Genomic DNA, 14063 nt, shown 5'->3' on the forward strand with positions numbered 1-14063 from the left:
GAGTTCTAGTCCTGCCTTAGGCATGAAGGCCATTTCCGGGCGACTGTAGACCAATCACCAGGAGACGGTGAGTTCTAGTGCTGCCTTAGGCATGAAGGCCATTGCCGGGCGACTGTAGACCAATCACCAGGAGACGGTGAGTTCTAGTCCTGCCTTAGGCATGAAGGCCATTGCCGGGCGACTGTAGACCAATCACCAGGAGACGGTGAGTTTTAGTCCCGCCTTAGCCATGAAATCTGGTTGGGTGACCTTGGGACACACTCAGCCCAACCAACCTTACAGGGTTGTTGTGGGGAAAATAGGAGGAGGAAGGTGTGTTAGATATATTTTCTGCCTTGAGTCACAGGTAGTCCTTGACAGTTTGTTTAGTAACCGTTCGAAGTTACAACGGCATTGAGTGACTTATGTCTGTTTTTCACAGTTAACGAATTTTGTAGCATCCCCAGGATCAAGATCAAAATTCAGATACTTAGCAACGGACTCGTGTTTACGACCGTTGCTATGTCCTGGGTGTCATGTGATCCCCTTCTGCGACCTTCTGACAAGTAAAGTCCATGAAGAAGCCAGGTTTACTTAACAACCGGGTGACTGACTTATGAAATGCAGTGATTCACTTAACAACTGGGGCAAGGAAGGGGATAAAATGGGACAAAACTCACGTAAGAAATGTCTCACTTAACAACAGAAATTTTAAGCTCCATTGTGGTCATACGTTGAGGGCTACCTGTATTTGTAAAAATAACAAAAGCAGGATGCAAATAAATGAATGAATAAATAAATACAGTAGTGGCCAAAATTGTGGAAACCTTTTGGGGAATGTATTTTCTAAAACTAGCTAATAACACCACTTTTTTTTTTTGAGTAGTACCATAAAATTATATATCAATGGAAAGATACTTTAATCAAGAATGTAGTGCAATAACTTTTACGAAGGATTGGCTATTGGAATAGCAGTTACAGTATAAAGAAAAGTGAAACACGTAGAAAAAACGAGATATACAAAAAATTATCACCATACAAAAAATGAGATATACAGTACGAAAATTATCACCATGTCAGTTAACTCTTAGCTGGGTAACCTTTGGCACGAATTACGGCCTTACAACGTCTTCCCATGGACTGAACCAAGTCTTTTAGTTCTGCAGCTGTTATAATGTGAAACCAAGATTGAAGGATGGCTTCTATTAACTGGGTTTTATTGCTGGGTCGTTTCTAATTAACCAGTTTCTTTAGTCAGCTCCATCAATTTTCAATTGGGTTAAAGTCTGGGCTATTCCCAGGCCATTCCAGCAGTGGAATAGGATTATCTTGAAACTCCCCCCCAAAAAAGTGGTGCTATTAGCCATCAAACCTCAAAAATACACTTTTTTCCCCGAAGGCCATCACTCTGCAAAACAAATAATTCCCTCAACAATGTCAAACTATTTACTAAATCTACACTACTATTAATCTTCTCATCGTTTTCATCACCCATCTCCTTCCACTTATGACTGTATGACTGTAACTTTTTGTTGCTATCATTAAGGGTTAAATTGCAACCTATGACCATCATTTGTGTTGTAAATGTTGTACCTTTGATGAAGGTTTTTTTTTTCCTTTTATGTACACTGAGAGCATATGCACCAAAACAAATTCTTTGTGTGTCCAATCACACTTGGCCAATAAAAAAATCTATTCTATTCTTTTCTTTTCCCAAAAGGTTTCCACAATTTTGGCCACTACTGTAGATGCCCCCAGTACTTTGCTTACCTAAACTCCTTGGATGCAAGCACCTCATAATAATACAGGATTTTGCATTTGTGATTAGAGACCTGGAGCGTAGCCAAGACGTCGTCGACCCGAGAAAGGCTGGTCCCCGTGCAGGGAATTGGGCTGTGCATTTTCCACTGCAGGATGTAAAAACCTGGCCAGCGAGTCACATGGGAACCCTGGAAGCAGAGACACGAGGGGGAAACACACAGGCAGGGAGGGATAAACGAGATGCTTGTTTGTCTCTGCCTTCAGTAGCTTTCAAACTCCTCCTCCCTCTTGCTGCAGGGAGATAAAGACAAATCCTACAGGCAAATTCTTGGCGATTCTGTTAAAGATCCCCGTGGATTCGACCGAGTTGATCCCCCCCACCCCAATCATGTTTCCTACTGAAATGAGCCTTTCTAAGCTAGCGTGCGAAGAAGGAGGCCATCCTCCGGAGGGATTTCAGGAGCGCTAAGCATCTGTGGTCTGGAGCTCCTTGGATACCTATCTGGGGCTGCATAATAGCAACCTTAGAACGACAAGATATAATTTTTCTGGAAAGGAGCACATCTGCCCATGTGTTTTCTAGGTTCAGACATGGACGTGGAAACAAACTTCTGATTCAGGTTTTTCATAGATAGTTTTGATCTTTTTTTTCTCATGCCACCTAATAATGGCCCAAGGAATGTTCTATCTGTATCTGTCTCTAGCTAGCTGTCATCTATCGTCTAGCTATTAGCTATCATCTATCTATCATTTGTCATCCATCCATCCATCTATCTATCTATCTGCCTGTCTACCTACCTACCTACCTATCTATCTGTCTATTATCTCTCTTTCCCTCTCTCCAGTGGTCGGATTCAGCCAGTTCGCACCACTTCGGGAGAACCGGTTGTTAACTTTTTGAGCAGTTTGGCAAACTGGTTGTTGGAAGAAATCATTGGGGCAGAGAACCAGTTGTTAAATTACTTGAATCCCACCTCTCTCTCTCTCTCTCTCTATCTCTCTCTAATCTATTATCTTTCTACCTATCTATCTACCTACCTACTTATCATCTATCTACCTACCTACCTACCTACCTACCTACTACCCTACCCTACCCCACCTACTATGTTTCCCCAAAAATAAGCCCTCCCCGAAAATATTTAAACCCATGCGCAGCTGGTCCCCGCCATTTCCTCTGATTAGGGTTAGGGAGACAGAGCTAACCAGGTAAGGTAATATGGCAAGAGGAGCCCTGTCTTGCTCCACATGTCCCAAAATAATAAAACCTCCCCGAAAATAAGGACAAGAGCTTATTTCGGGGTTCAAAAAAAATATAAGACAGGGTCTTATTTTCGGGGAAACATGGTATCTATCTACCTACCTACCTACCTACCTACCTTTCTTTCTTCTACCTACCTACTTAGTCAATCTATCTCTCACACCTTTCACATATTTATAATTGCTTACTACTGCATTATCTTTTACTCTTTCAACTTGCCCTGCAATCCGTTTCTTAATTAATAAGCTAATGCATATAATTCAATTAGTAGTGGCAAAACACTCTTCGCACTTAGGTACATTATAAATTGCAGAGATCTGACCATCCCGATGAACCGGGTGCCGTGGAAAGCTTTCTAAACAGTGCAACCAACTGTTCAGATTTGTCCCTCTGGCGCTGAGTCTGAGGAATCTCTCGCCCGTGTTAACATTCCATGGAATTGGCTTTCCTATAGGAAAAGCTTGTGTTGTGGCCTGTTGGCCGCCTGCCCCTCCAGCAGCTGAATCAGAGGAGGAGGAGGCAGGGGAATTAGGGCCAGCATCAAGGTAATCTGAGAGCTGCGAGGGGGAAGAGGGAATGGAGCTGTCAGAGAGAGAGAGACAGAGGTGGAGCCAGGGCCGTCCGTCAATCCTCAGATGGAGAGTCAACAGCCCCCAGGTCTTGAGGTGGCTGATGAGGAAATGGAGGAACAGATGGGTCCAGTGCCTGATGCAGAGGAGAGGAGAGCAGTGGAAATCAATGGGCCAGTCCTTGGGACGGAAGAACCACCGCTGCTAGCGAAGCCCCACCTTAGCTCTGGGGATAAAAGGCAGGGGGCGGAGATGAATAGATGTGGCAGACAACTAATCATCTTCCTGCTGGCCAGACTTGTTAGCCTGCAGTGAGAGAGAAACTTTTTGCTGGCGCTCCTAATAAAGGGAACATTTGTTTAACTACAGAAGGTTGGTCATGTTTGGGAGCCGGGTCATAAGAGTTTTGCTTTCTCATCATGATTAGGCCCCAAAACGGTTTTGGGGAGGGGGCACAATCTCACCTGGATGCTCTCGCCTTCACGGCAGACCAAGGGAGTCTCCACACGGCTGTAATCCACTCCCAGGATCCAATTCTTGCCAATGAGTTGTACGTTTTCTCCAGACGTCAAAGGGGTTGGCATGGCTGATTCCTTCCGGACAGTCTCTGGGGCTCGTTTGGAATGGAAGAGGCTGAACACCACGTCTCCTTTGAGGATGTCAAAATCCCAAGTGATCACAGATTCCCCTTCCAGGATCTCTACAACGATCTAGATTAGAAGGCAGAAAAATCTTATGTCCAGCCAGTTTCTTCAGGGAGGCCGCTGATAAAATTACCGTATTTTTCAGAGTATAAGACACACCGGAGTATAAGACACACCTTAGTTTTTGGGGAGGAAAATAAGAAAAAAGCTGATTGGCAGGTGGATGGGCCTCCCGGAATACCCCGAATCAGCTGTTTCCAGAGGTGAATTTTAGCAACAGGTTCCTTGATTGTGAACTCTGTGCCTTGCTTTTTTTTTTCCAGCCTCTGAAAGCCTCCGAAACAGAGATTCAGAAAATAGCATCTGAAACCTCCTTTCAGAGGCTTTTTTTCTGAAGCTCTGTTTGGAGGTTTTTTTTCTGAAGCTTTGTTTCTGAGGCTTTTTTTCTGAAGCTCTGTTTGGAGGCTTTTTTCCTGAAGCTCTGTTTGGAGGCCTTTTTTCTGAAGCTCATTTGGAGGCTTTTTTTAGCCTCTGAAACCTCAGTTTGAGAGGTTAGGTGGGGCTACATTCTGAGTATAAGATGCACCCAGATTTTCACACTCTTTTTTGGGGGGAAAAGGTGCATTTTATACTCTGAAAAATATGGTAAATCTTTTTAGATCCAGTCAACATGGGGAGGGGGTTTTTCCTGCTAAATCTACTTGATTGGCAGAGGGCTGCAGGAGGCCTTTGTGGCCGAAAAAGGAGGCTATTGTGGCCAAAAACGGGGCACCGAAGGCTGCACACACACACACCTTCCCTCAGCTCTATTTCTGCTGGCAGAGGGCTAGCAAAACAAACTAAAATCAAAACAAACCAAAAGGAGAAATGTTTCTCCTTTTGCATTTGAGCATGCAAGAAAGGACAGCAAAGGAGAAAGGGAAATAGGAAAGACAAAGAAAAAGATGGGAAGAGAGAAAGGAAGGAAAAAGAAGGAAAGAGGGGAAGGAAGAAGAAAGGAGAATGAAGAGGGGAGGAAGAAGAAAGGAAGGAAGGAAGGAAGGAAGGAAGGAAGGAAGGAAGGAAGGAAGGAAGATTATAATGACAGTGAGGGAAGTCCTGCCTTAGCACTTGGCCAACACAGGTACCCCCCACCCATGAGTGATGTTGAGTTGGCCACGCCCCCCGGCCATCACCACCACCCCTAGCTCCGCCGCTCGAGGTCAAACACAACCCTAATGCAACCCACAATGAAATCGAGTTGGAGACCCCTGATCTAGATTCACCGATAAACTTCTTATTAGTGCTATGTGGGCCCTTCCAGACTTCAAAATAATTCTTCAGAGCACATGTGGAGCTGGAGGTAGGCTGCTGGAATATCTAACAGGCACATGTTCACAAGGTGGAGAAAAACCAGTTTCAAAGAGTCATCTCATTCCAGAGCAGAGGTGGGTTTCAGTAGGTTCTAACCAGTTCTGGAGAACCCGTAGCGGAAATTTTGAGTAGTTTGGAGAACCGAACTGGGAGCATTTCACCCCTGGATTTTCCTCACACTTCTAAGGCAGGGAGCCCTAGCGATGTTGTCTAGTGGTTTCCTATTTCTCCAGGATCTTAATCAAGTCATTGCTGGATGGCCTAGACAAGCAGACCGTATCTCCTGTACCTTCCATTGAACAGAAGGTGCTCTTCGGCCTTACCTCCTGGGGAGCCCCTTTGAAAATATTTGCAGAGTGATAGATGGTTTCCGTCCAGAGACGAATATGATCCGCGGTTTCAGACTCTTCATCTGTTTGATAGAGGGACTTCGGGACAAGTCCACCTTCAGGCACGTTACACTGTGGGGGGGACGAGAATGGATAGTCAGATAAGATACTTCTGTAAATGTCAACGTTCCAAATAAGAAGACCTCTTATTTTTCTGATCTTCGGTCTACAGTGATGAAAGCTTCTTCTGAATTCTCTCTAAATTCTTGATCTGACTGACTCTCTTTGGACAGAGAGACTGAAGGAAGACCAAATCCAAATCCATGAGGACTACCATGGAATGCAAGAGCATCTCAAGAAGGCAATGGCCAACCACTTCAACGGCCAACTGGCAAGATTCGTTTTTCTCGCCATGTACATGTATGCATCCGAACTAGACTGTTTGGTTTCTCTCTATCATATAATATATGTGGGTATCTACATAATTTTATTTATTTATTTATTTATTTATTTATTTATTTATTCATTCATTCATTCATTCATTCATTTTGTCATGTTCATGTAGTGTATATTGGACGTGGTGAGCCTTTGAGAGCTGTATGCAATGAAACTTCATTTTAATGCATGCCAATTAGTGTACATTCAAAGTGACAATAAAGTTATTATTCTATTCTATTCTATTCTATTCTATTCTATTCTATTCTATTCTATTCTATTCTATTCTATTCTATTCCATTCCATTCCATTCCATTCCATTCCATTCCATTCTACTCTTTCCTTATTCTATTCTATTCTATTCTATTCTATTCTATTCTATTCTATTCTATTCTATTCTCTACTTTCTATTCTATTCTACTCTACTCTACTCTACTCTACTCTACTCTACTCTACTCTATACTCTACTCTACTCTACTCTATTCTACTTTATTCTTTCCTAATTTCATTCTGTTCTATTCTAATTCTAAACTGCTGCCAAGATAAATGCATGGTGACAGATTACGGATTCTGGCAGAACTCAGCCCTTCTCTAGCAAAGAGTAACATTTCACATATTCAAGTCAGCAACAGAAGATGCAAGCAAGCATGAAATCAATTCTCTCAACTTCAGAACAGAGACATCGAAGTCCTTAGATATACATCAGCCTTGGAGTTCAAATTCTAAATCGTCTGCCACATCTATTCATCTCCGCCCCTTGCCTTTCATCTCCAGTGGGGCTTCGCTACCAGCGGTGGCTCTTCCGTCCCAAGGACTGGCCCATTGATTTCCACTGCTCTCCCCTCCTCTGCCTTCTGTGCATCCACACGTCAGGCACTGGACCCAACTGTTCTTCCTCTTCCTCATCAGCCACCTCCAGACCTGGGAGCTGTTGACTCTTCATCTGAGGACTGACGGATGGACCAGGCTCCACCTCTCTCTCTCTCTCTCTCTCTCTCTCTCTCTCTCTCTCTCTCTCTGACAACTCCATTCCCTATTTCCTCTCGGAGCTCTCAGGTTGCCCTGATGCTGACCCTGAGGCCCATGCCTCCTCCTCCTCCTCTGATTCGGCTGCTGGAGGGGACGGCGGCCAACAGGCCACAACATTGTGTAAAATGTCTATGAGGTCACTGAGAGTTGACACTGGCTTCACAGCAAATAATCAAAAATCAATTATTCAGAGTCAGGCTCAATTCCCAGCTGATGTTACTCAATATGGGTATGGTTCTCCTAAATATTAGGATTGTTACATATTCATGTTATCATCCATTGGTAAGAATGTTAAAATTCAAAGAAATTCTAACTAAAGAATATTTGGACCAAAGAGACGTGGTGGCACAGTGGCTAGAGTGCAGTACTGCAGGATATTTCTGCTGACTGCCGGCTGCTGGCAGTTTGAGTCTCACCAGGCTCCAGGTTGACTCAGCCTTCCATCCTTCTGAGGTGGGTAAAATGAGGACCCAGATTATTGGGGGGCAAGAGGCTGACTCTGTAAACTGCTTAGGAAGGGCTGGAAAGCACTGTGAAGCGGTATGTAAGTCTAACTGATATTGCTATTGCCCTTCCTTTTCTCCCTCCCTCCCTCCCTTCCATGGTGCACAGTGGTTAGAATGCAGCATTGCAGACTAAGTCTGCCCAAAGCAAGGAGTTCGATCCTGACCGGCTCAAGGTTGACTCAGCCTTCCATCCTTCCGAGGTGGCTAAAATGAGGACCCAAATTGTTGGGGGCAAATAGGCTGACTCTGTAAACCGCTTAGAGAGGGCTGGAAAGCAAATGTGAAGCTGTCTATAAGTCTAGGTGCTATTGCTATATGCTACAGACATTATCCAAACATACCACACATTCTCCTCCAAGGAAGTCTGGAATCACGTCTTTTTCCAGATAATCTACAAGTCCTCCGGGACCCTGATAGTTGTTGCCGCTATAAATGAGGAATTTTTGCCTGGTGTTTTCATTGATAAAGGGGCTCACCTAAAATTGACAGGAGAAAATGTTGCTGTTTATCACCTGTTCTCTCAACTATTCAAAGTTCATAATCCTTTCAATATAATACTTTCCCAAGAAACCAAAATAAACGCACCCGGGGCTATTTTAACTTGGACCCTAAACTTTGAAGTAAGGAAACTGTTTTGTTCTTTTATTTCAAAGGAATATTTTTGCAGTGTTTCTCACTTTTCCCATTTACAAAATAAAAAAGGCCTAAAAAAAATTCTTTCCTCCCTCATTGTGCATATCTTTCAAATTAAATTTACAATGGAAAGAGGAGCCATAATCAAAGGATAAATTATGCATAAAAAAGCAGTGATGGCCCAGTGGTTAGAATTCAGTATTGCAGGCTAACTCTGCCAACTGCCAGCAGTTCGATCCTGACTGGCTCAAAGTTGACTCAGCCTTCCATCCTTCTGAGGTGGGTAAAATGAGGACCCAGATTGTTGGGGGCAATAGGCTGACTCTTTAAACCACTTAGAGAGGGCAGTAAAGCACTAGGGAGTGGTATATAAGTCTAGGTGCTATTGCAATTACTAAAATAAGTTGCATGCCAATTCACAAAGCATCCCTAGACTGCTCTCGAGTTACCATAGGCAAGGGGGATGGGGAAACGGTGAAGCAGCACAGCAGCCAAAAACAAAAGCACATTCCAGTCAAGGCTGTCTCCCAGGGTTACCCACAGCGGCCTGAGGGGAGTGATCTCTACAACCCGCAAAATTGTTCCATTGGCGAATGTGAATGATGACACATCCTGGGGAGAGGGGGGAAACAGGGTCAAGCCTGGGCTGTAAATTACGTGGGGTCAGAGTTGGCTTCACTTGGAACGTGCCCGGCATGAAGCTCCTAATAAATGACTGGATTTCTTTTGAAGTTTGGCTCGGGGCTCATGATTTAATTAGGGTATCCGTCGGAACCCTGACATTGCAACTGTTCTCGAAACAAATTTGGACCAAGGAGCTATCCAGTGGCATGTCCTTTATCAGTTAAAAGCAAGTTTCCTAAATGTGTTGTTTTTTTAAAACCTTCTTGAAAGAACCACCTCAAGGGTTGCTCACCAAAGTCCAAAGCACAGGGAACACCCTTGGTGCTCGCACTATCAACAACCTCCCTAAAGTCTCCGGATAGTTGTCCTCAACCACTTCAATAATCCTAAGGAGAGTTTTTACACCAGGACGCCACAGATGACGCATGTTCAGCCCTTCAAGGTCAACTAAACAGGTCCAGGATCTGAAAGGGAAGAAACACAAGACAGTTTTTGCCATCTTGTAAGCTTGGCATTCCTCAACTTACTAGTCCTCAAGGCACAGGATCTGGCCAACTTCCTTCCTTACGTAAAAGTTTGGGAGTTTTCACAAACGCCACTCAGAATACCCTTCCAATCTCCCTACGTTTTATGCAAAGTGTGAAAATGGTAATTTGTTTAACGAGGTTATGGCCCTGATGGAGTCTCCTTATTCTAGCAAGTTGCTGACTCATGCTTCATGTGGATCTGTATTTGCATAATGAGATGCATACTAACGAGATGGGGCGGCCTAAGAGGTTGGTGTTTTCTTCACATCTTCTTTGCCCCTCCTCATTAATTGACAAGACCTAAAAGGAAAACAGAAACAAAGGTTTGGATTGTGACATATGAAAATATTCGTCAGTTACAGGTCTTGGACATACTTCTAATAAAGTCTATTTGTTTTTGAACTGATTGCATCTACTACTACCTGTTGTGACCCAGGCCCAAGTAGGTAGTAATAAACTTAGTCCGTGGAAAAACAAACTTTATTCGAACAGCTGGGAATTACTTCATTCTCAGCATCGTTCAACTCAAAGTAAAACAAATGCCTCCCAACACAAATTCCTCAGTTATCTCGCAACCCTTGGTCCAATTAGGCAAACTGCCAAAGGCCCTTCCTGGCAAACATCCAGAAGCTACAAAAACAAAGACGTATACGAAGCAGAAGATGGAGCAGAAGACACAGCTATAACGTTGTTTTCTGGCAAAGCTGAAACGCCGGTGCTGGTCTATTTTAAGCCTTATGGGAGGGGTCAATCATCTCTTGGCCCTACTCCCGAGTTGTCCTCTCTGCTTGAGCTGCTCTTGCCTTCTGGCAGCTCTTCTCATGCGTGCATTAGGAACAGGCTCCTCCTGTTCCTCTACCTCACTACTATCAGTCTCTGGAGGCTCTGGAGTCCGCACCTCACTTCACAATGGCCCTGGCCTCACCTCAGCCTCAGCGCTGTCCGACTCGGTTGCCAGCTCCGTAGGCTGCTGACAGACCACAACACTACCTACTTGGGCCTGGGTCACAAAACTCACATGGCGAAGAAGCGATTCCTCTCCCAGAGCCTTCACTAGACCCTTGGTGTCCATTTGCCCAAGGCGAAGGATGTAGAGGGGTCTTCCATCTTGAAAAAAAAAAAGAAGGAAAGAACAAAAAAGCTGAATTAAAAAAACCCATCTAAGATGGAATAAGCTTCCAGAAACATGAACATCAGCAGCGCTTGTCCAACTTTCGACGGCCAACTTGTGACAACACCCAACTTGCTGTTCAAATGAAAGATTCTTCCCGTAATAGCTCAGCCTTGAGCACGCAACCTTGACTTACACCTTTGATTTACGTAATTACTGAGGGTAAAACTTAAAAGTACAGAGGAAAGAGAGAGAAAAAGCAACTTACAACCAACTTTGGCACAAGTCAAGGACTGTATACATGATTAATAATTTTCTGGTGCGCTGCAGGATAACTGATACATTCCAAATTCCACCTCACTTCCCGATGGCCCTGGCCTCACCTCAGCCTCATCGCTGTCCCTGTCCCTCATCGCTCTGTTGCCAGCCTTTTAGGCTGCTGACGAACCACAACAGTAGTGTATACATACCTACGAAGCCCAGCCCAGAGCCATCCCAAGGTGACTGAATGATGAATGACTCACAGACTGATGAACTTAATGCCCTGCCTGACACTGAGCAGAGGGCAACAGGTAGATGCTCACCTTTGTCCTGGTAATGCCAACCCCCAGCGTAGAATTCCTCCAAAAGGGAAGGTGGCCTCCACGTTTGCAGAATGTAATCCACCTGGTATTGCTTTCGCCATGCCAAGGACTGGCAGAGCATTTCTCGAGCCTTGTCAATATTGAAGTCTCGAGCCCTCAAGAAACGGAGGATGTATTCATCTTTGGGAACCTGAGCAAAAGAGAGAATTGCCGTATTTTTTGGAGTATAAGACGCACTTCCCTCCCCCTAAAAGTGGGTGAAAATTTGGGTGCGTCTTATACACCAAATGTAGCCAGAAATGCGAGGCATGGAGGTGGTGATGGTCTGCGGCAAACCCTGCAGCCTGGAACAGCTGACTGGGGGTATTCCGGGAGGCCCATCAAACCGCCAATCAGCTGCTCGTGCTGAATCAGGCTGCGATAATGTGCTGAAGCTGACCTGGCTGTCCACTATTTGCTGCAAGGATGTGTTACGAGTTTGCAGCAGCAATCACATCCAAAAAGCACACACAAGTAACGGATCCAGCAGGATTCAATAACTTATCTTTGTATATAATATAACACATGAAGTAAATATACAATACCAAAAGCAGGTTTTCCAACGTGGTAGTAAATACAAGCAGAACACAAGCAGAGGAGAGGTGTTTCAGTTTTGAACAGCAAACTAGTTTAGAGCTCAGCACAGATTCAGAGCTGCAGAGCTAAGCCATGCCCAGGCTCCAAAGTGTCTCCTTGTTGCTCACACAGCAAATACTGTTTCAGTTTCCAAACAGCCTTCAACTCTCTCACACACTGACAGGACACTAGCCAGATGAATACCGATGGATGCTGGTAGGCAGAGGCAGTTTTTCCCCCCCCCCCTTATTTTCTTCCCCAGAAACTAAGGTGCGTCTTATACTCCGGAGGGTCTTTTCTCCAGAAAATACGGCAAGTTAACGCTCAGTTTATTGATTAGATTTGGAATTCCACCTTTCATCCAGGAACTGAATGGGAATCTCATCAAACCCAGGCTGAGAGAGAAGCCCAAAGGGCCCCAAAGAGTTTCTGTGGGTGAGGGTGGACTACAACCAGGGTTTGCCCATTCCTGGTCAAGCACCTTCACCACTGGACTACTCTGGCTCTTGTCATTCCAAGAACTTCTGTAGCCAAGGGAGGATTAGAATCCAGTTCTCCTCATTACCTAGTCCATCTTAACCTCTACTCCACATTGGCTCTAAGGCTAAAAGAAGGAAGTTGGGTTGAAGTCCTCAAGGGAGCTTCCATGGTTGAGGGTGGACTTGAAGCCAGGTCTTCCTGGTCCTAGTCTAGCATTTTTCATGCTACACCTGTTGGCTCTTGGGTTGAGAAGGAGGGACTGGCCTAAAATTGTCTAGGAGCTTCCATAAATGGTAGAACTGAACCCATCCTCCCTGCTCCTAGTCCAGTACTTCCATCATTACCCATCACCCAAACAGCCACCATAGAAGGTCCCCCCCACAAAAAAACCCACAATCCCAGAAGAAGGCATGGTTGACGTCTTCCATAGCATTGCCAAGAAAGCAACACAGGTATGTCCACGATGTCACCTACAGTCAAGCGCAACTGCACAGAGCCTTTCCAGATCATAAACACATCTTGTAGTCCGGTGATGGTGAACCTATGGCATGTGTGCTAGAGGCGGCATGCAGAGCCCTCTCTGTGGGCACGTGCGCCGTTGCCAGCTGCTCTTTTTGGTTTCTGGCACACACATGCATGCCTGCCAGCTGGTCTTCATGGGCACTGGAGTGCTGAAAAATGGCTGGAAAATGGCCTGGATAATGCCAAAAAACAGGCATGCATGCGCCTGCCAGCTGGTCTTTGGGTTTCCAGTGCTCCGGCACACACAAAGACCAGCTGGCTGGTGTGCATGTGCACGCCGGAAACCCAAAGACCAGCTGGCCTGCAAGTGCATGCGTGCTGGCCAGTTGGTCTTCGGGTTTTTGGCGCACTGGCACACACACATGTATGCGTGTTCCGGTTTGAGCACTTAGTGCCGAAAAAGTTCGCCATCACTGTTGTAGTCTGTAGAGATTCTCAGTCATCCAGAGATCAGGGTTGTCCCAAAGGTGCTTTTTCAGGAGGCAACTGGACCCTCTGGTTTTTTCTTTTGAAGATGTTTCTCTTCTCATCCAACAAGCTTCTTCAGCTCTGACAGGATAGAAGGGAATGGAAGGATTGATACTCCTTGCAAACAGCTGGTCATTTGCATCCTTTTAGAGCAGGGAGTTGAAGTCCACAAGTCTTAAAGGGACCAAGGTTGGAGACCCCTGTTTTAGAGGGTCCTTGAAGCCCTTGGAGGTTTATCTGTGTCCTCGGGATCACCTGAGTTAGTGTTCTTGGTTCCTTGTTTTTTTTTCTTTTGAAAATGTTTCTTCAAACATCAGCGGTCTACAAGGAATATAAATCCTTCCATTCCCCCCAGTGTCCTGTCAGAGCTGAAGAAGCTTCTTGGATGAGAAGAAAAATGTCGTCCAAAGAAAAAACAAGAAAGTCCAGTTGCCTCCTGAAAAAGCACCTTTGAGACGACCATGATCTGGATGACTGAGAATCTCTACAGACTTTGAGCTAAGCAATTTGGGATGAACGCCCTTTGAATGATGTGGGAGTAGGAATGGATTTCCAGAGGGAAAAACTGCAGACTGCAGGAACCAGGAGCACTAACTCAGCTGACTCTGAGGACACAGATAAACCTCCAAGTGCTTC

General features: G+C 45.0%; 1 protein-coding gene across 1 annotated transcript in view; it reads right to left on the bottom strand.

Moving 5' to 3' along the window:
- The window catches only part of SEC14L5 (SEC14 like lipid binding 5), a 50078-nt gene that overhangs the window by 4948 nt on the left and 31067 nt on the right, over nt 1–14063 (bottom strand). The window contains exons 8-15 of the mRNA XM_058157821.1: nt 11343–11532; nt 10666–10754; nt 9877–9947; nt 9413–9584; nt 8205–8339; nt 5888–6025; nt 4032–4277; nt 1750–1928 (exon numbers count right to left, since the gene is read on the bottom strand). Coding sequence (XP_058013804.1) covers nt 1750–1928; nt 4032–4277; nt 5888–6025; nt 8205–8339; nt 9413–9584; nt 9877–9947; nt 10666–10754; nt 11343–11532 — 1220 coding nt within the window. The remainder of the gene's footprint in view (nt 1–1749; nt 1929–4031; nt 4278–5887; nt 6026–8204; nt 8340–9412; nt 9585–9876; nt 9948–10665; nt 10755–11342; nt 11533–14063) is intronic.

The sequence above is a fragment of the Ahaetulla prasina genome, chromosome 14 (assembly GCF_028640845.1).
Source record: "Ahaetulla prasina isolate Xishuangbanna chromosome 14, ASM2864084v1, whole genome shotgun sequence".
Lineage (NCBI taxonomy): Eukaryota > Metazoa > Chordata > Lepidosauria > Squamata > Colubridae > Ahaetulla > Ahaetulla prasina.